This window comes from Chrysemys picta, chromosome 1 (assembly GCF_011386835.1).
Source record: "Chrysemys picta bellii isolate R12L10 chromosome 1, ASM1138683v2, whole genome shotgun sequence".
NCBI lineage: Eukaryota > Metazoa > Chordata > Testudines > Emydidae > Chrysemys > Chrysemys picta.
Genome location: NC_088791.1, coordinates 85,961,513 through 85,982,680, shown reverse-complemented (window position 1 = coordinate 85,982,680; position 21,168 = coordinate 85,961,513). Strand labels below are relative to the sequence as shown.

Genomic DNA, 21,168 nt, shown 5'->3' with positions numbered 1-21,168 from the left:
AAGGCATTATGATGTGTCTTTAGTGAAGAAAATGACAGTGGATTTCCTAGTGATGGGCAAGGTGATTTAAAGCTTATTTCGGTACTACCCCTCACTCATATCCTGGTCATTAAGGGCGGTCAGCATGTATTTTGTTACAATGTTAAGATGAACTCTGTAAGTATGTGTTCCTCAAAGGTTTTTGTAATATTTGCCAACATTTTATGTTACTCCACCTGTGACTCATTCTTCACTCTCAAGCTGCTGGGGGGGAAGAGGAGCTAGTTCAAATCTACCCTGTTCTTTAGCTAGTAACTTTAACTGGACCAAGTTTCTTCCAGTTCTCCCACCACCACTCTTTTCTGTTGAAGTTTTGGAAGAGTATCATACAACAACAAAAATTAAAATTTTCAAGAGATACTCATTCACTATAAGAACCAAGCTGGATGTTTATTATATTTTGTCATCATTGTGCACTGCATCATCTCTTTAGATAGAAAGGTAAATGAATTACAACTATCCATATTGTCTGTAACCAGACTATTATTCTTAAACAGTACATACTTCCAAATAAATACTAGAAGCATTATTTAAGCAGACACCTAGTAATTTTAATACTGTGCTAGTGGAAAGCAGGTGTATTTGACAGGTACGGCATAATCTTTGATATACATCAAATGAAAGCAGTTTTCTGTACTTCTAAGCCAGCATATGCATAATCAAATCCGGTTGCCATTCCCATGCTAGCAACAAAAGGGGGGAGAGAATTGCTCCCCTCTAGACAGTACACAAGAAGAATGGAGGGGAGAACCCCTCCCCCACCACCCTGGGTTCTCCCCTCTACTCCAAGATGGGATTAGAGTTGCAAGTGCTGGAGCAGAGGGTGCTACTGTGGGTGGTTGATGCATCTTTAGTGGGGTGTCGAGGCAGTGGCAGCAAAGGAGAAGGAGAAGAACACTGGCCTATGACTGAGACCCCATTCACCTCCCCCCTATGAATTTGCACCTGGGTGGGTTGAAAGAAAGAAAAATGCTCCTTACTAAAGTTGGGAATCACAGAAATAGGTGGCTGTCATACAGAGTCCACACATCATATGGATTATGCACCACACCAAAAGCAAAATCTGGACAACAAGCCAGCAGAAGTTATCTGGACTGATAAGTGAAAAAGACCTACTCTGTAAGGGGCTGATGCCACCTCTTCATTGCCATAGGGTGCCTCTATGCTGCACTTCCCTGGCTGCCATTTCAGTCAGGACTGCTGGCTGCTCAAAGCTATGGTGTCTTCCTTCAGATTATTATAAATAGATTCCAAGAGACTGTCCCACAGTCAGCAGCCCCCAGGTCACTAGAATGCAAAATTCAAGTTTATGCCACCTTTGTATCCCTATAATTGCATTTGTGCTCTTCAGACATAGCTAGGGACATGGTGCTTACCATTTCCCTCAAGATCTGAGAGAGAGACTTTCTTAGAGACCTTTATGAGATGCCAGTTCTTGCATTTCAAGAGCTTCTAAACTTTTGGCTCACTTAAGATTCAAGGTACAGTATTTACTCTTGCAAAGTTTTAAATTTACATGTATGATATCAAATGACACACTAATCACTCTAGTTCCCATTTATTTAAACAGATAGTGACAACAGAAGTTTTTGAACCCTCACTTGGGATAAGGGCACAACCAATAATTGTATCAGATACAGAATTTTAGTCTCCTACATGATCAAATATATAAAAGTTCAATGAGTGAAGTTTCTCATTAATGCTGGTCAACCAGAAAAGTCAGTCCATGATTTGTCTATTCAGTTAGACCAAGCTTCTTCTTTAGGGATTCTGGCATTTCAGGTGGAGGTGGACGAGGAAGTCTGAAATAAACCTTGACAGAATCGTAGATGAACCACTGTAGTGCAGTCAGCGTACCAATCATAATAATACGGGCAAATAGACCCTTCCATACCCCTGTTGAGTAAAGCACAAGCATTAGCAACTGGGAAAGATTATTATATATTAACGTGGACAGGAGTTTTAAGTTCTTACCTTTGAATCCAAGCCTCACTAGAACCTGTGAAGCCGAACTGCCCTTTTCCTTGTTCAGCACAGACACCACAGAGTCAGCAGGATGAGAAACAATGGCACAGAAAACACCAGCTGAAAAAATTATCAATACAGTATTTAGTGTTGCTATAGTACCATCAAAGGAACTTCTATTAGCATGTAACTGCTGTTAAGGGAAACAGCAAAGGAAGAAATAGGGCCACGTTTCTATGCAAGTTAGTAGCCATGTAGCAGGGAGAAGGTGGCTGCCATAGCTCTTAAATCCTGCCAGAGCCGAGTCTGTTCTTGCGTGGCTTAGGAGCCCTGGACTGCAGTCATATGCAAGCCTCACCTCTTGTGATAACCTCTACCCTATCCCAACAGCGGGTCTCTGCAAAGCTGATCCCCTAACTGGGCAGCCCTAGGCAGTGTCGTACTGCTCCTGTGAATCTCCTCTGCAGTGCAGATATGGAGTTTCATTCTGACAAATTTAAGGGAGTCAATTACGTAATCACTTCCTCCTGCAAGTCTTCTTTTGCTGTGCTAAGCTAGTGCTCCTTCTGCCAAAACCTGCACCTCTTTCAGCTTAGGAGCTACAAAGGATCTCATGATTGCTCCTTATGTAAAGTGCAAATGTTCATGGCCTTTCATAATTCAATTGAGAGTCAAAAAAACCAAGACCATTTTTCATTTAGCTACTCATTCTTTTCATAACTTCGAAAGTTTTGTAATTTTTCCCTACCTAACCTCATTAAGAGTATCAGAGTCCCTATTTTCAATTACATAGTTTCTGGAATCACTGTAGTAAAAACCCAGGACATAAGATTGTTCATACTTTTCAGACACTTCTGGAAGAATCAGCATTCAAAGGCTTCCTTACCAATGTAGCCAGCTGTAAATGTGACAACCAATTGTTCTGGCTTGGAACATTCACTCCGGGGCTTGGGAACCACATACTTGTAAAGAGCCTCAACTGTACGTTCAAAGCAGGCAAATTTCATCATTGTGTATGGAATCTGTCTCATCCATAAAGGAACAACACCTTTGTAGAACCTTAAAAGTGGAGAGAGTAAGAATTGTAGCAAATGCTAGCCTACTTTGGAGTGCAATTCTACTCTGAAAAGAAACTAGACAGCACTGAAGCAGTTCTCATTTACTATCTCAGCGGCCTGTATATCTAAGTTGTTTGCTTATTTTTACAGTTAGGAAATCTAACTGCCAGACCTGCAAAGTGAAGGTGTGTGTTTCTGGCTCGTGCCATCTACTGAGAGAGAATTTAAACAATTGTACAGGCTCAAGTGTTTATCAGAAAGATAAGCAGCTGTAACAGGAAGGAGAAAAGTTAAGGTGATGACATTTTGTAGTCATTTCCCTGTTGTAAGTGCAAGTTAATAACTCATGTCTGCATACCAGCCAAGTCCTGATAGTGAGAAATGACATGTAGATCTACAGCCATTGATATCAGAACACAAAAGGCAAACGTGCAGGTATAATACTCTCACATGCCAATGACTCAAGCATCTTTGACTGTACAACAAAAAGTTGCTGAATATCAGTTGACTGGAACTACCAGAAACTAAAGTTAACAAGCAGAACTCAGCACAAGAGATATCCACAAAGATGGATCTAAGGAGCATGTTGACTACATTAACTTGCTGATGTCGGCAGCCTCTGTTTTAGCAATGAAATGATTTCCTGATATTCCATTTTGATATACAGAATCTTCAAAGTACCCTTCACTACTTATGTACAATATGACAAGGTAGAAAGCATCAAAGATTTTACTTAATGCTATAGCCACTATTAAGGCTAAACAGAAGAATTATTTTCCTTTGCTAATACGGATCAAGAACTTGTTACATTCCAGCAGAGAGAAGCTGATACAGATACTTACGCCCATACACCTTCTTCTGCAAACATTTTTGGAGCAGCTTGTCTCAAAGTGTTAGCATATCCAGGCTGTGTTTGAATGCGAACCTTTGCAGCTTCCATTGGAGCCAGAGCAATATCAGCAAAAAACTCTGCACTGGCAGAGGCAGCCAAGTATAGTGACGTACGCCACAAATATGAGTTTTCCTGAAATGCAAATGGAACCAAAGATTTTTATACTGTATTCTTTCAAACTGAACTCAGTATTTCCATTATACAGTAAAGTGAATTAGCTACAGAAATATACAACATAAACTGGGTTTAAAAAAAAATGTGGTAGACAACTTAAAGCTTACCTCTCCTAGTAGGTTGCCATACAGGACTTTGAACACTTCATAGAAACCAAATTTACAGAGCCCTTGCATAGAATATCCAAAGAAAGTTGGAGCCCATCCCTTAGCCAGACCACGAACGCCATCTTCTTTAACTGTAACTGAGAATCCATTGAAGATGCTTTTGTATTTTTGTGGGTCCACCTAAACAAATTGGAAAGTTATCTACATGGTACAGGCAGTAGGTTCTCACACACACACACACACACACACACACACACACAAGCAGTAAGTTTTCTACCCTCTTCCCATAGCACCAGGATACAGATTTCTACACTAAATTACCTTTACTTATAATCTTAATGGTCATTAACTAGTCTCAATTATTAGGCTTGCTGCTGTCAGCTGAAATTCATAGTCTTCAGATACTGACATGAGAAGTTATGCTAATCCCAATTATTTTTACTGTTTGTTCCCCATATCTACAGTCTCAACAGATGTGGCCCTTTGACTACATTAGCAATTTTGCTGGATAGCGTTCCCACACTGGAAGGATTGTGTGGAAAATTTATATGGGCATAACTGTGCTTATGCCAGTTCCCTGAACTAGAATAAGCAGTTACATCAGTATAACCATGTCCACACTTGAAGGATTATGCCAGAATAGCAATGTCAGTTAAGAATGTGATTTTACTGGACATGGCTATGCTGGTATAAAATTTAAGTGTAGACTGAGCCCTAAAGCTCACCTCACCATTTGCTCAGCATCAGAAGAGTATTTTTCAGTTACTAGGGGGTTTTTTGTGTGTGTGTTTGAAACTACAAATCTTGGGCCTAACTTGTTGCTCACCTCACTATAGACTTATCAAGCTCTTACCGTCCCTCTGTCTTATTTCCTATTTTTACTTCTGTATACCAGGAATACATTGAAGATGTACATTTTGTACTGTGAAAATATGTGAGTGGTATTTCAGTAATAAGCCAGTATTCAATTCAGTAATGTTCTGAGAGCTAGTCTAGCTTTTTAATGTTGTAAATAGTAAAGGAAACCAGGAATACTACTGCTACATCATGAGATTGTGATAAAGATTTAGAGGAAGTCTATTTCTTGCTTTTGTGCATTTAACACTTGACATCAGCTTCTCTTATTTGAGACTCAGGGCAATATGAAAGAAGGAAATGCCACACAAAGCCACAAGAACGGATAGGGATGACTATGGGGTTAAGTGGAGCACAAATCTTTAATAAAAAAAGCAAAAGACACTCTATTTCATATAACTGTCCATTTAGTTAATAACTCAGAAGTGTCAAGTATATATATTTAATTACTTTAAAATTCAGGACCTGATGCCTCTTTAGAGCCTGTTTTATGGAGGCAGTTTCAGAGTACAATGTTACAGAAGTGTTCAGTTACCTGTATACTTTAGAAATTAGGACTATTCCTCTATTTAGAGTAGAAGGAAGCTGATTTTATGTTAAGTAAAACATTTAACAAATTGCAGGTTTTATTTGGTAAAACATGAATCTGTACTTGACTCCAGTGGTTTCAACCCAAACCATTTATAAGAGCTTATGATGCCTTCACCTGAAGCAACTAGCATTCAGTCAAATGCATTATAAGTTCACTGTATCTTTCATAATGGGATCACAACTTCCCAAAAAAAGTACACCAACTTCCAGCCTTGAAGGAGGTTTAGAGATCTCTAAATGACATGCAATTCCAAATGAAAGGATATCAAGATTGTTCCTTTAAGCAATCAGGAACTGTTGCACTGGCACAACATTCACATCCATTTCTCCCAGTCTCAGAAGTTTTGCCACCACTAGATGTCTGCTAGCTCTAGAAATACTGCCAGTTCTAGAAATACTGCCCACCTCACACAGTAACCTGAAAGCCAGTGAATTTCTAGCAGTTTAGAGATGTGCTTTAATCTACCTGACTCTTGGAACATAAGCCTTTGGCCAAATAACCGCTTAGTTGTGCCATTAACCAAAGAATGTATGATAATTAGATTCTTATATTTCCACATAAGTAATTTAAACATTCAAATGGAATGGGTGTTCAGTCTCTTCAAGTCTACTTAATCATGTTTTACCATTTGACTGTTGGCCTACAAAGCATTTTTCCTATCGTTATTGATAGCGAACCATGCAAGCATTAATTTGATCTTGCAACTCAAGCAACTCCAAGTTTTAGTATCATTTTAACATAAGCACTAGCTTCCAACTGCTATGCATTTTCCATTTGTTCGTAAGAAAGGCTCAAATTAAAAACTCAATCCAGAATCCATGCACAAAGTCCTCTGAACTAATTTTCATTTAACTCTTACATATGCACGTCATATATATCTCAGATCCTCTGAAGGTAATTGCCCCCTACTTCCAGAATGATAAGAAACAGACATATTATTCCTATGCCCCCCACAGAGGTGTTTCACTAGTTTTTAGTCACAAGATACTTAAGACAATTGGTGGGAAACTTTTGCCATGAGTTATTCAAAAGCATGTTTCTCAACTGCAATTGGCTAAAACAAATCAAGGCTGAAATCTCAAAGTGGTTAAAAGTTTTCCCTATTCATCTATGCTATCGTTCATCTGCATCACAAGGATGCAAAGTTTTTTATTAATCCAATGGATGTTCATTTAATCCAAAAAGAATATTAAAGCTTGATTATTACTTCTTTCTACTATCACTAGTGTTAAGGTATTACATTATACCCCTTGTAAAACTCACATGACATACAACCTCTAGACTAAATATGAAAATAGATTAAGTTAAAGAAGCTTTGGAGTCAGTTTCATTCAGATACAAACCTGGATACGACATTTCACTAAATCCAGAGGTACGACTGCAGTGTGCGTCAGGCCACAACTTAGGACCCCACCAAAACCACAGAGAGCATAAAACTTGAGCGAGCCATATTCACAACTGTATTCCTCTGCAGCAAAACAAAGACACCATGCTTTTATATAAACCCCATGCACAGCTGGAGAACATCTTGCTTGATGGATAACTTACTCCTCCAGCTTCTGTTAGCAGACATGTATCACACTTCATAACCATGCTTTATGAGTTTTACCACATTCAACATGCGAAACAAACCTGAATCCTGCATTTAACCAGGTCTAGGGGAACCAATGCTGTATGTGTTGTGCCACAGCTAATAATCCCACCAAGGCCACAAAGGAGAAAGAATCTGCCTGAGCCATATGCACAGCTATATTCCTCTGTTTAATCAGAAAGAAAAGTGTTAAAGTTTGTACACTTAACTGTACAAGTCTGTGAAGAAGACAGTTAGTATTTCATGTTTAAAACCCATTTCCAATAATCCTCCAGCACATTAGAATAGAAGTAATTGCCTTAATGATTTCTATCTCCCTGATACAGATACTAGCTGGCTAATGGGTTGCTCAAATACTACGGCACTGGCTCCTGGCTTCACTCCTAATTTTTTGGATGAAAGAGAGCAGCTAGGTCGAGTTCCAGGCCTGTCAACTTGAAAGTGTCCATTTACATTCTCATTTGTCAAAGTTTTCACTGAGGAAGCTTGTCCTTTTAATGAAATATTGAGCCAACTATTTACGTTTTTAATTTAGTAGAGCACCTCAGTCTTTACATTTGAGTTTTATTTAGATTCAAGCACAAGTTTAACACAGATCGAAAAAAGCCATCTGAAGAGCTAGAAAGTGAAACAGTTAGGACTCTGGCCTGGTCTGCACAACACTGCACTGGTCGTTAAACCAGGTTAGTTGAATCAGCGCAGCTTTGGTAAGGACACTTACATAAGCATGATTAAACATATGTAAGAGAATCCATATACATGAAGTCGCACTGGTTTAACACAATACCTCTAGTTCAGTGGTCTCCAACCTTTTTATGCACAAGATCACTTTTTGAATTTAAGTGCAACCCAGGATCTACTCTACCCCTTCCCCAAGGCTCTGCCCCACTCACTCCTCCTCTCCCCCCCGCAAATCGCTTGCTCTCCCCAACCCTCACTTTTACTGGGCTGAGGGTTGGGTTGCGGGATGAGGTGTGGGGCTGGACTGGAGCCACAGGGATTGGAGTATGGGAGGGGGCTCTGGGCTGAGCCAAGGGAAGGGGGTTGGGGTTCAGGAAGAGGTGAGGGGTGCAAGCTCTGGGAGGGAGTTAGGGTGCAGAAGGGGGCTCTGAGCTGGGGTTCAGGGTGCAGGAGGAGTTATGGAGGGCTGACTCCAGGAGAGAGCTCTGGGGCGGGCTCCCGCAAGGCAGCACTTACCTCAGGCACCTCCTGGTCGGCAGCACAGCAGGGCTAAGGCAGGCTTACTGCCTGCCCCAGACCCACACAGCTCTTGGAAGCTGCCATCACACCCCTATGGCCCCCTCTCTGCAGGGACTGCCCCCACAGCTCCCATTGGCCACAGTTCCCCATTCCCGGACAATGGGAGCTGCGGGGGCAGTCCCTGCAGGGAGGAGCAGCATGCGGAGCAACAAGCACACCCTCTCCCCCCTCCAAGGGGCCCCAGGGGCAGAAATACTCAAAGTAATCTTACATCCAAAAGTTACACTTTCAGAATCTTATTCTGGGAGGTTTCCTTCACATGAAGCCACACTTAAAGTATTTTCACCGTTGTTACTGTACAATAAAATTATTCCGCATAGAGACAATGACAAGCGTTGACTTCCAAGTAAACCGAAGAAGTGTAAGAATCAGGGACAGTGTCAAGTGGCATCCAAACAAAAGAAAGATGAATGTTTACTCTAACCTAAATATAATCAAGCAAATAACTTAAAGGACAACTTTCCAGAAGAATACACTGTGGCCAATACCACCTCTACAAGAATAGGCAAGTACAGTTTCTCAGGAATAATCCAGAGTCTTGGTTAGAACAAAGTCAAAGGTACAACAGTTATTTTCCCAAGAGCCAAATAAAGCCTCTCTGAAATGATAATAGGACAGAACTGATAAACCAGTACCAATATAGGGCATATTCTACAAAAGTCATGTACTTCACTCTTAAGAACAGTCTTGACAGAGAAAGGATGATCTTATGTTAGGTGCACTTGACTAGCATCAAGACTAATGGATTCTGTTCCCAGTGTGTCTGTGTGCAGCCTTGGGAAAGCCACTGTTACTCAGCTCAATTACATATTTATAAAGTGGTGGTTATACTTTTCTACATCCTGAAATATAAATTAGTATGCAAGGTGCTCAGTTACTCATCACTGAAGAAAAGCCTGTATTTATCCCTCTATGGAATCTCTTTGCAGCACATTAGTGTCTGTACAACCAAGAAGGGAGAAAAGTCTTTTCTTTAAGAAAAGATGTCTTAGCTGCATATTCATTTTATATACTAAAGCCCAGCGTTTTTAATGGGAAGCAGTGTGGTTGAGAGGCTAGAGCAGCAGACCACAAATCAGGAGACCTGGGTTCTATTTCCAGCTCAACCACTGGCCTGCCAGTGTCCTTGGACAAATCACCTCACCTCTATGACTTAGTTTCTCAGTCTATAAAATGGAGATAGTGATATAAACCTCTTTGTAAAGAGGATGGAGATTTAATGAAGAAAAGTGCTGATATTATTAACCAGAAATTTTCCTTGATATAAAAGTGTCACTAATTTTTAATTACTATTGTTACACACACAAGATTAGGGTCATGACATGATAGAAATATTTTTCATTTGCCACACTGCAGAGTTTCACAGCACTTTATGTATAGGAAGATGCCTTTATATTGATTTCTTAAAAAAAAAGAAGGCATAAATTAGAGACTGAAAATTTGGCTAGGATATTCAGAGAGAAGGGTGGTACTTTGACTAATTGATGAAGTGGTCCAGATTTCCAGTTTACATCCAATTATTTTTAAACATTTACAGAATTTGTAAGTCTTTCAAATGGAGTTCACATTACAGAAAAAAATCCAAGACATTCAGGATTTCCAATATATGCCAGATCTATTCCCTTTATTACCAAGATCTTCCTCTTCCCTTTAAAAGCTCTGGTGGGGGCCATATGAGATTTATTTTCTACAGGTAACATGCCCTTGCTTTAATTTAAGACATGGATGGTGGGTCCAGCCTATAGTGATGTGTGCCAGGCAAATACCCAGAGGAAGGAATAAGTGACTGGCAGCCCGTGTAGTCTCTACCAGCGCTTTCCTGGGTGGCTGTGAACCAGCCGCAGCAACACTGCCCTGTGCCCCAGCCCAGTTTTCAGGGGCTCACGCACTGGGGAAGATGGCAGCTCTGGCTCTCCCAGAAGCGGGAGACACAGGCCTGCGGCCTGGCCGCACCAAGGTTACAGCGATAGAGCCGGGCCCAGAGGCGCCCCGAGCGTGACGCACTAGGGGTGACCGTGAGCCACACGGGCGTAGGGCGGGGCAATCGGACCCTGAGCACCTGGGTCCCGACACAAGCCGGGAAGGCTCCCCCGCCCCGTGCCCTTCCTTGCCCTCCAAACAGCACCGGAGAGGCCCGCTCGAGGCGGCCCCTCCCCAGCCGGGCCGACATGCAGGGCCAGGGCCAGGGCGGTCCCCCCCAAGCTCCGGCGGGCAGAACCCGTCCCATCCCCAGAATGGAGGGACGCGGGACGGCGGCAGCGGCCTCCCTTCCAGCTGCTCCATTTACCTTCCGCGATAGCGGCGGCCGCCAGACTCCTCCGGGGGCTGGGCGGCTCGGCGGGGTCCGGGCGCTTCCTCACGCCGTCCTGGAGCAGCTGCAAATGGGGCGCGTGGAATGGATTTAGGCGGGCGAGCGGCACGACGGACGAGAACATGGCGGCCTGGGGAGAGAGGCGGACACGGAGCGGGAGTTAGCAGGGGCCGCGCGCTCGCCGGGGCACAGGCCGCAGCCCCACAGCGAGCAGGACCCAGAAGCCCCGTCCCGCGCGCTCCGGGGACAGCGCGCGCCGGCTCGGCCCAGCTCACTGACACTCACCCTCTAAAATGGCGGAGGCGCCCACTCAAGTTTCCGCTGCTCCACCGGCAGCTCCGCTCAGAGGCCGACTATCGACCCTGCTCAATGACTTTGTCCTGCTCCGACGCAGGGGGCGGGGCAGCCGGCCAACAAGCGGCGATGTGATTGGCGGAGAAAGCTCAGCGGACAGGCGTCACCACGCTGACGTCCTCGAAAACCCAACCTTCGTCTTCTCACGCATGCGCACTCCTTTATACCACTACCCCGCGGAAGCGCCCGGTGAAAGGGGAGCGGGGGGAGGGGCAGAGCGAGTCATTCTCTTTCCTCGGACTATGGGGGCCCTGGCACTAGCCCAGCCTGCTGAGTGCGGGGGCTGATGGGGTGACGCTGCTGGCGTCAATGGAAGCGGAGCTCTTGACAGTCCACTTCTGTGTCTATGCGGGGGACATTTTCCAGGTGGTTTTGAATCAGTCCCGCTAACCCGGGTTTGAAGGGGTTCCATCGTGACGTGGGCTCTAACGGGCCATCTCTGCGGCCTTGGCAAGTTGTGACATCCGTGTAGTTGGGCCAGATTTAGAACCAGGTTGAAAATGCCCCACACCCCCCCCCCAAGGCCCGTGCCAGGTACCTCAGTAAATGTACCTGATTGTTAGCTCCAGTGTCTGCCCCACAGAAGCCCCTGGCTGGCCAGGCCATCCAGTCACCTCTTTGCAACTCCTCATCCTGAGTATGGAGAAAACCTAGGACCTTGCTACCTTGTATACTTCTGGACTGGACAGCGCCTGAGTTAGGAAATGTTGAGTTTATCATCGCTTTTGTGTTGTAACAATGCAATCATGCCTGGGGTGTTTACTACAGCTGCCAGAAATAAGTTGCAAAGAAATTTCTCTATTACTTGATGTGTGCAAGTGTTCTTGGGAACCCCCAAAGCTAGAGCCTGAAGAGCCTAGTACTTCTAGCACCACAGTATTCATCTCCAAGGTTGTGGTAAATCTATCACGGTATCAGATCGCTACAGACAGGTGTACTACTACACTCACAGCAATGACCTGCAATGGGGTCAGTTACAATATCTGTTATACATTCCCCTTCCCTGTCTTCTTTTATTGTCTGTTTCTGTTATCCTCTCATATTTCTTTCTGTCCAGTTTATATTACTTCACTCTCTGGCCCTGTTTACACTAAGGGAAAAGGGCAATGCAAAAAAATCCCAGACAAACCCATAAGCTGAAACAACTTAATTTTGTATCCACAGCACCTTGTATCCACATACAACTGTCAGACATTTTACAAGAGTTAATTGTAAGCAGTTGGTTCAGTGCCAAAACCAGGAGCCTAATTCTTCACTGCTTTGCACCTTGTGTGGTCATTTACACCTGTGAAAAGTCAGTGTAAAATTAGAATTCTCCATCACATATACCAGTGGTAGTATTTTACATCCACTTTGTATTCACTTTTTCACAGATGTAAATGACTACATCAGGAACGAGTAGTGGAGAATCAGTTCCAATGTCTTTAGTTCATTTCAGGTCTGAAGCAATGCATTCTGCAACTATTTCTGCCCATTGTAAACAGGAAGCTGTAATCATTGCAGCTGCACAATTTCAGATTATCCTCCTGATCTCCTTGCCCCATCAGATCTCCTTTTGGTAAGCTACGCTTATGTTGGAATAAGAGTATTCACACGAGAGGTTATACCAGTATAACTATATCTCTGTAACTTGGTAACATTTCCCCATATATACAAGACCTTATTCCAATGTCCAGAACATATCCTATGGATAAGAAAGAACTGTTCAATATTAGAGGCCAACTGAGGTGATTAAGAAAAGGTCACGCCAAAAATGGTTTTTTATCACTTTAGAGTTAACATTCTAGATTGTCTCTGGAACAGAAATCACAGTTATTGTGATTACAGAAAAATAGCTCGTGGGCTTTAAATGAGATATATTTCCAGCTTTATATGGACCAAATCTATGTAACCTATAATAAAAGATATGCAAGTATCAGGAAAAAATGGATGAGACCGAGCTAGATTCCTTGACATATTGTACAGACTGAAAAATTCATAGTTAAAGCTGCCATTGAACACCAGCTTTGCAGCACAATCTAATGTCTGGTTCTATTAACAGAAGGTGATGTTACATAAAGTAGGGGAAATATTCATTCACCTATTGTGAACTAATTACACTGCAAGTTACTGAAACACTGAGAATTTCCTCCCATGTTTATTATTTTTTTGCCTCTACTGATAAATCTGTTAGGGATTTACTTTCTGTGTGTGTAGGATCTAGCCAATTTGCAGACCTCCTCATGCTTTATATATTTTATAAACAAAAAAAGTAAATATATATTCTAATTGTTATAGGTATCATCCTATTCTGCCTCAACTAACCCTCACCTTCAAACTGGTGCACAATAGCAAGTACTGTAAGTACCAAGCAGGAGCACAAGTACAGCTGTGTTTATTGTTATATTTATTTTGCTAGGGGAATTCTCCAGGGAGGGCAGAAACAAAGGGGAAGGAAAGGGAATAAAAGATACACAAATAAAATTAAAAATGGTGGGCACTGAGTATCTGATCCTGCCCCACTGAAATCAATAGGAGATATATCAGTGACTTCCATGGTTGCAAAATAGATCCCTAAGAGAGAGTGAAAAATAACAGGTGGAGCATTGCATAAGAAAGATAGGGCAGAGAAGGGTGAAACAGAAATTCAAGAGGAAAAAGATGAGAGACTGCAAAGAGAGACAGCCAAAGAGCAACTGTTAATGGTAACTACTGATATTGATTTACTTTAACACGCACATAATTTGTGCTGCTCACAAAAAAAATGGCCTTCTGTGTTCAAAATGCATCAGCCTGACACATCACTATTTGGTGACACCCTTCTTGCTCTCTGTCTGTCAGATACAAAACTATGCACGATGGTTGGTGAATCAGTTTTTTCAGTTCTTTTTCTGAATTACAGATTCTATTGTTTTGGAAGCAACATATTATGGCACAGTTTAGTTTTGCCGATATGGACAGACCAAACATTTTTTTAACTTATGAAACAACATAACAATCCTGTAAAGACTTGGGCAATAGCCTGGATCTGCAACATCATTTTAACAGTTTGTCCTACCACTCACCCAATCCCACCTCACCCCTAGTACAAACTCTGTTATAAACACAGTGGCCGGAAATGGTAACAGTTGTAGTACACAGACAAGTGTCATAGGAGGATGAGAGATAATTGCTAATTTTTCTTCTGAAAACTTCCAGCTGGTTTGATTTTAAATTCAATTAAATGTTAATTGCCTTAGAATCACAGTGTTGTTGTTTTCTGTATTTCTTTTGACTGGTGTAAATTTTTAGCTGTTACATTATCTGGAAATACTATTTTGCAGAGGTATGCTCCAACATGAGCCTTGTACTTCAGTTAAAACCTTGCAGGTTTCTCCTGGGGAGTGGGGAGAAGGTAGGGGCATGTGTTTGTATTATTTATACATACCCATACATTTCTTACGTTTTAGGAGCAGATAGCTTTTCCTTCCATTATCAGGAGGGGGTATTGAGTTTTTGGGTATTTGAGCTGACCATTTGACTGCTTTAAGTGTGGATTTGGAAAGGCTGGTCAGTGAATTTGAAACATTTCTGTCTGTATCCGCATTAACTTTGTTTATTACAAAGGCATTCTATCAAAATGTAGATACAGGAAAGGAGGATACAGGAACAGCTATAATGCAAGATTTAAAATAAGATTCTTCTATTTGCTGTTCTTTGCTAAAATTCATATTCTGCTGTTACCTTTCACTCTTCTTCTTCCTCCTACTTAAACAAGTTGATTTTCAGAAGACACCCCTCTCAGAGGATTTCTTGGTTGTTGACCAAAATAACTAAAATCATATGTACTAAAATTTGATTGTCTTCAGAGATGGACTTTGTAGACCTTAAAGCTCCAGTACTGTATCTCATACCCCCATCCCAAGTTGAAATGTAAAGAGAAAATATCACCTATCATGTTGGGGGAGTGGGGAGAGAGAGAATGTTTCTAGCCCTTGCAATGATAACCTTGACAATGTTAAACAATACAAGCCTGGGTCACTGATTTCCCTTGAGAAGGTTATTCACAGTCTCTTCACAGTGACTCAGGGCTGTCCTTTGGGAACTGGAAAAAACATAGTAATAGGTCCCTTGTTTTTTGGGAAGACCTCAGATTAGTTCACAGCTGCAGGAGGCAGTGCCACCCAGACTACTGCTGGTGGTGGTAGTGCTGCCACAAACACCCTATCAATCGAGGCATCTCTTCTGCTGAGCAGCTATATCACCTCCGGCCACAAACAGGGGCCTTTCTATAGGATGAGAGGCAGCATGGTCTAATGGGATAAAAATAGGATTGGGAACAAGGAACTAATCCCAGTTCTAACACAAATCCCCACTGTAGCCTTTGTGAAATCACGTATGTCAAGCTTCTCAAGCAAGGGCCTAAAGTTAGGAGCCTGAATTCAGATATGCTGAGCACCCATGGTTCCTATAAGTAGGTCTGATCACACTGGTCAAAATTCCTGTACAATTAAGGACAGGTGACAAAAGTGTTCTTTTTAATCGATGCTCCTGCCCTCGACAGAACTATGATGCTAAGACCCCATATCAGCTTCAAACTGATGCATTGCAGAGGCTGCCTTAAGCCCTAGCATTCAGAGAGATGAGTGGGATACGGCTGGTAGAAATTTTAGCCATTCCTTGGTATGGAGTGGTTCACACATCAGCCATGCAAGCTGCTGCAGTCCTGAGGGTGTAGTAACAGCAATGGCACAGCTCTGCTGCCAATCTACAGCAAGATCCCTTCATCTCACTGGCTCCCGGGGAACTTCCCAGTGTGTAGGGTTACCATACGTCCGGATTTTCCCGGACATGTCCGGCTTTTGGGGCTCCAAATCCCCGTCCGGGGGGAAATCCCAAAAAGCCGGACATGTCCGGGAAAATCGGGACATGCCGGCCGGCGGTGCTGGGCCGGGGGCCGGCGGGGCCGAGCGCCGGCGGTGCCGGGGACCAGGGGGGCCGGGGACCAGCGGGACCGAGCGCCGGTGGGGCCGAGCGCCGGGGGTGCCGGGGACCGGGGACACCGAGCGCCGGGGGCTGGCTGGGCCGGGGACCAGGGGGGCCGGGGGGGTGATCGGACGGGCCGGGGGTGCTGAGCGGGCCGAGGGGCTGATGGGTGCTGAGCGGGCGGGGGGTGCTCGTCCGGGGGTCCAGGGGCCGGGCCGGGGGGTGCTGAGCGGGCCGGCAGGGCTGGGGGGTGCTCGGCCGGGGGGCCGGGCTGGGGATCGGCAGTGCCAGGCGGGCCGGGGGTGCTCGGCCGGGGGCCGGCGGGGCCAGGGGGTGCTCGGCCGGGGGTCCGGGGGCCGGGCCGGGGACCAGCAGTGCTGGGCGGGCCGGGGGTGCTCTGCAGGGGGCTGGGCCCGGGGCCGGCATCCCAGGGCCCGAGCCGACCCAGGCTGGAAACGCCGGGGGGGCCAGCCTGGGCCGCGCCTCCTTCCCCCACACTCCCCCTTACCTGCTTCAGGCTTCCCGCGAATCAAATGTTCGCGGGAAGCAGGGGAGGGGGCGGAGTTGGGGCAGGGACTTTGGGGAAGGGGCGGAGTTGGGGCTGGGGGCGGGGCCGGTGGCCGGTGGCCGGTGGAGTGTCCTCCTTTTGGAGGCTCAAAATATGGTAACCCTACCAGTGTGCAGCCTGATTACCTCAGAAGTGCCGTAACTTCAGGGCAAATTCAGACTGCATTGCCTGAGCAAGATGACGTGTAGGTGAACAGCCAGCCAGAAAACGTGGTAGTGTCAAGCCTATCTTGAGTGAAGCAGATTGGGCAGGCTCCAGCGTGCTCCAAGTAAGGCAAGGTCAGCTGAAATACAGCTGCATTCTGTGCATAGTTCAGTTCATGGCAGGGGGAGAGCGTGACATGCAATTCAGATTGTGAGGTTTAAAATACAGCAGGCGGTTTTGTTTCTAAGTACATGGTAAAGAAAACTTTGAAATGAACTCTTCTATCCTGTAATGAGTTCTTGCATGTCCTGGTGTAGTCACGTGTATCCCAGGAACTCTAGGAAACATAGTTTTATCCAACAGGGAAATGCTGATGTTCTCACTCACAAAACGTTGGAATGGTTTAGTAACTGCTAACTATAATGAGTATTAGGGCTGTGATTCTATAAGTTACAGATAAAACAAAACAAACCAGATCCACTTAATTTATTAGGGGAAGTTTACCTGTTAAACAGATTAATTTTGTCCATGATCACTCAGATTTAGTGTCTGATTTGATAAAATATGAAGTGTTCTAGAAAGTTGTAATTTGAGCTTTATAAAAAATCCATACTATTCTTTGCTTTCTTACACACAGAGCAAAGGTAGTTATTTATGTGATGAGGACATGAAAACATATTGACTTGTGATATCAAAAGCAGTAAGGTTCACAGTGAGAGCAGCTATATTAAATCAAAATTTTATTTTTATCCATTCAGATATGTAATGAGCAGGGCCAATATCATTTAATATTTTGTACATGTAGATTTCCATAAACTTATCTTCTGATTAGTAGAGGTAATATTTCAACTGCAAAGGACATTCAAATTACTTTTAATGTATTTACATTGAATATTATGTATTGCACTATGCAGTTTGGTGGATCTATGACTAGGAAAAAGTGGACATCAGTATTTACAATATATAATTGGTTTAATTTAATACTATTCTTTATCATAGATGTCAGTAGGAAAGAGGAATTCTTGCGGAGTTTGCAGCTTAGTAGATCTTACATTGTGGGCTTTGCCAAACACGTGAGTTTGCAAACTTCCTCCTTTTAAAACTTTTTTTTTCTTCCAAAGGAACGTGATTTTCTTGTTAAAGGAGCTCTGTGCAATGCATTCAAATCTATCTGCCCTAAGTAGCCCACACCCCACCTGTTGTATAAATATTTTTTAGACGTTCTCTCCTCTGCTCCTAGTTTTCCCACCTCATGAGTTTCTCTGTATTTGTTTTTCCTACGCTGCACCCTTCTTGCTTCATCTTCCTCCCTAATTTTATTCTGCATTTTCCGCCATGAAAAAAAAGGAGTCTTGCCTAGCTTGCATACAAAGTCAAGACCGTTATACCTTAAGTCAAGCTTTTGGACCAACAATGTTAGAGAGTTTTAAAGTTAGGCAAATGAGTTTGACCATCCTTAGTAATTTGAAAAATATAGTTTGTTAGATGTTTATATGAAGCATATAGGTATTCTATTGTGCCACTTTTATGGCCATTTCAAAGTCAGTTAGACTTAGACAAGTCCTAAGTTATACCTTTACTGTGTTTATGCATCTGTGAAGACTTGCTGTTGCATAGGCAAAAAGCAACCCTAGCTTTCTTCCTACAGATAAAATACAAAGTTGTAGCAGAAAGGAGAAATATGTAACATTTACTGGACTGATCAATCCTTTTGCTTATTAAGGAATAGCATAACAGGGCTTCTTTGTGATTGTTTTAAGTCATGTCATTAAATCAGGATGGTAACCAATATTAACTAATAGTGGACTCACATTATGGAATTGAAGTTTCAGCAATGTAGGTGTTATCCAACCTCCCATGGAGAATTAAAACCAGAAACAAATTGGCAAACACCAGTTTTGACCTGCCCTAAAAATTGCTCTGATTATACCTAGGTTTTTGGCCTACCTAGTGTGCAATGTTTTGAGAAATCACATGGCTTTTATCTACAGGGTTTTTGTTGTTTGTAAAAATCTGCTCTCAATTTTACAAGGTGTTTCCTCCCTGAAATGACCTCTGAGGGAAGACTGAAGAAAATTGGGTTTGTTTCGTCCGGAAAAGAGAAGAATGAGAGGGGACATAACAGTCTTCAAGTACATAAACGGTTGTTACATGGAGGGAGAATTGTTGTTCTTAACCTCTGAGGATAGGACAAGAAGCAATGGGCTTAAATTGCAGCAGGGGAGGCTTAGGTTGGACATTAGGAAAAACTTCTTGTCAGGGTAGTTAAGCACTGGAAAAAATTGCTTAGGGAGGGTGTGGAATATCAGTCATTGGAGATTTTTAAGAATAAGTTAGACAGACACCTGCCAGGAATGGTCTTGTTATTACTTAATCCTGCCTTGAGTGCAGGGGACTGGACTAACTGACCTATTGAGGTCCCTTCCAGTCCTGCACTTCTGTGATTCTGTACTTGTTCTAAATATGCTTTTGGAAGGAAAGTGCACTAGTGAGCAACAAGTTAGCACGTAGGTGATTGTTAACTCTTCATACAAAAATTATCCCACTTTTGGATGATCAGATCGTATAGCTATCCGAGCCCTTACAGTGCATGTGGAAAGTTGCAATATATGTTACTCTTATGCCCTGAAATCTGGAAGACAAAAGTGAAAGATATTAAAGTGTTCTGCAAAACATAGATGTACAGGCATTTTTTGTGTGGATTAGATTGAAAGAAGAAACCTCACGTATTAGTATTTTTCTTAAATCATTGACTATTATTTCTGTGTTCTAGAAATAAAAAATCCATGAAGAACCTCTCCCGTTTGGTTGTCCGTCCCCATACAGATGCAGTTTACCATGCCTGCTTTTCCAAGGATGGACAGAGAATAGCTTCTTGTGGCGCTGATAAAACCTTACAGGTAAAATACATAAATGTAAGCAAAACTAAAATATATAAGACAATCCAGACAAAATAGTACTTAGTTTTTTCTATTTTTGTTTTACTATACAAGGATGCCAAGAAACTAGAGTACTTCAGAGGGAAATAATTCAAAAAGATATAGACAACGGTGCCTAAATTATTTTAACTGTATAACTTATATTGAGTCATCTTTTTATTCAGAAGGATACAGGATTATATGGTTCAAGCGTTTTTATCCCCTAAATGCATCTATAGTCAGTGTAATATAGAGCTGTCTATACGAGATTGTTTTTCTTTAAGTACACCCCTGGATCATGTTGCCTAAGGGCACATCTGCAATACAGCGTCTGTAGCAGCAGAGTTATGGTGCTGCAGCTGTGTCTCTGTAATAAAGATGCTTCCACCATCAAAGGACAGGATTTTTCTATTGATGTAGTTAATCCACCTCTGTGAGAGGCAGTAGCTAGGCTGATAGAAGAATTCTTCCATCAACCTAGCCACGGCTACACAGAGGGTTAGGTCCACTTAACTATGGTGGTCAGGGGATTCAATTTTTCACAGCCCTGAGTGACTTAGTGGTGGAATTATTAATAGCAGCAATTATTATTGTGATTATGGAATAGATATTTAGTCCTGCTATTACTACAGGGGACTGGACTCTTCAGGTCCCTTCCAGTCCTATGATTCCCCTGTCATACACGCTGAAGACTAAATGAAAGAACCTCCAGTGGGCAACTTCCTATCTTAGGCAGTCACTTTATTCTATGCTTGACATTTTCATTCCAGTTTTATTTGACTTTGAGTACCTGTTTGCCAGAAGCTGGGAATGTGCAACAGGGGATAGATCACTTGATGATTACCTGTTCTGTTCATTCCCTCTGGGGCACCTGGCATTGGCCACTGTTGGACACAGGATACTGGGCTAGATGGACTTTTGGTCTGACCCAGTAGGGCCATTCTTATGTACTATTATGCAGAGAGTTTTGCTGCTCTATTGAGTGTTTCTTTATAGAAGAGGCAGTCTAGTATAAACTACTTATCAAAATTTACATTTTAGTACCCTAAACATTTTTGTGGTACATTAGCCACTCGATCAAACAGATCAAGGCAGGAAATGAGGGTGTCCTGTATGACAATACAGTATACTAACAAGTAGCCTAAGGAACTAATCTCCCACCCTGCAATTGACAAATACCTTCAAGGCTTCAGGACCAGAATGGGATTTGATCGGAGACCTCTTGCAATAGTAGAGTACTGATCACTAGGCAAATCTCCACACCCCTAAAGTTATTAGCCACCCTATATCAAATGTAGCAGTCCACAAAGTAGTTAGGCTTCAATACAAGTCTGAATATAATGTTTCAGGCTGGGAGCTGTGGGATCTAGCCAGTCATTAGTGACCAACACTGTCA

General features: G+C 42.9%; 1 protein-coding gene, 1 long non-coding RNA gene and 1 other non-coding gene across 5 annotated transcripts; 1 reads left to right on the top strand and 2 right to left on the bottom strand.

Annotated features, from left to right (window-relative positions):
- Positions 1 to 403: 403 nt before the first annotated feature.
- On the bottom strand, positions 404 to 11,335 carry SLC25A3 (solute carrier family 25 member 3). Of its 2 annotated transcripts, none has more exons than XM_005305227.5 (8): positions 11,130 to 11,335; positions 10,821 to 10,974; positions 7,026 to 7,150; positions 4,236 to 4,415; positions 3,905 to 4,086; positions 2,891 to 3,063; positions 2,014 to 2,124; positions 404 to 1,935 (listed from the first exon to the last, which is right to left on the bottom strand). In XM_005305227.5, the coding sequence occupies exons 2-8, from the start codon at positions 10,966 to 10,968 to the stop codon at positions 1,775 to 1,777; spliced, it is 1,080 nt and encodes a 359-aa protein (XP_005305284.2). In that variant the 5' UTR covers positions 10,969 to 10,974; positions 11,130 to 11,335; the 3' UTR covers positions 404 to 1,774. The 2 variants fall into 2 exon arrangements, with proteins under 2 accessions (XP_005305284.2, XP_005305285.2); XM_005305228.5 differs by lacking the exon at positions 7,026 to 7,150 and adding an exon at positions 7,315 to 7,439 and having other exon boundaries at positions 11,130 to 11,270.
- Positions 3,408 to 3,650, bottom strand: LOC112058680 (small nucleolar RNA SNORA53). Its single transcript, XR_002887818.1, has one exon. It is a non-coding gene; the product is annotated as a small nucleolar RNA SNORA53 (small nucleolar RNA).
- A 26-nt stretch (positions 11,336 to 11,361) lies between the features above and the next one.
- Positions 11,362 to 19,755, top strand: LOC101939392 (uncharacterized). 2 transcript variants are annotated; one of them, XR_010591420.1, is made up of 5 exons: positions 11,362 to 12,167; positions 13,476 to 13,537; positions 17,854 to 17,927; positions 18,887 to 18,986; positions 19,628 to 19,755. It is a non-coding gene; the product is annotated as an uncharacterized LOC101939392 (long non-coding RNA). The 2 variants fall into 2 exon arrangements; XR_010591422.1 differs by having other exon boundaries at positions 18,887 to 18,997; positions 19,628 to 19,754.
- The last annotated feature ends 1,413 nt before the right edge of the window (positions 19,756 to 21,168 follow it).

Coding starts and splice junctions, on each gene's coding strand:
- SLC25A3 (XM_005305227.5), bottom strand. CDS start 10,968: ATGTTCTCGTCCGTCGTGCCGCTCGCCCGCCTAAATCCATTCCACGCG. Junction 3,064..3,904: donor GCAGAAGAAGGTGTATGGGC/GTAAGTATCTGT, acceptor TCCACTTTTAAG/GTTCTACAAAGGTGTTGTTC. Junction 2,125..2,890: donor ATTTACAGCTGGCTACATTG/GTAAGGAAGCCT, acceptor TAATTTTTTCAG/CTGGTGTTTTCTGTGCCATT.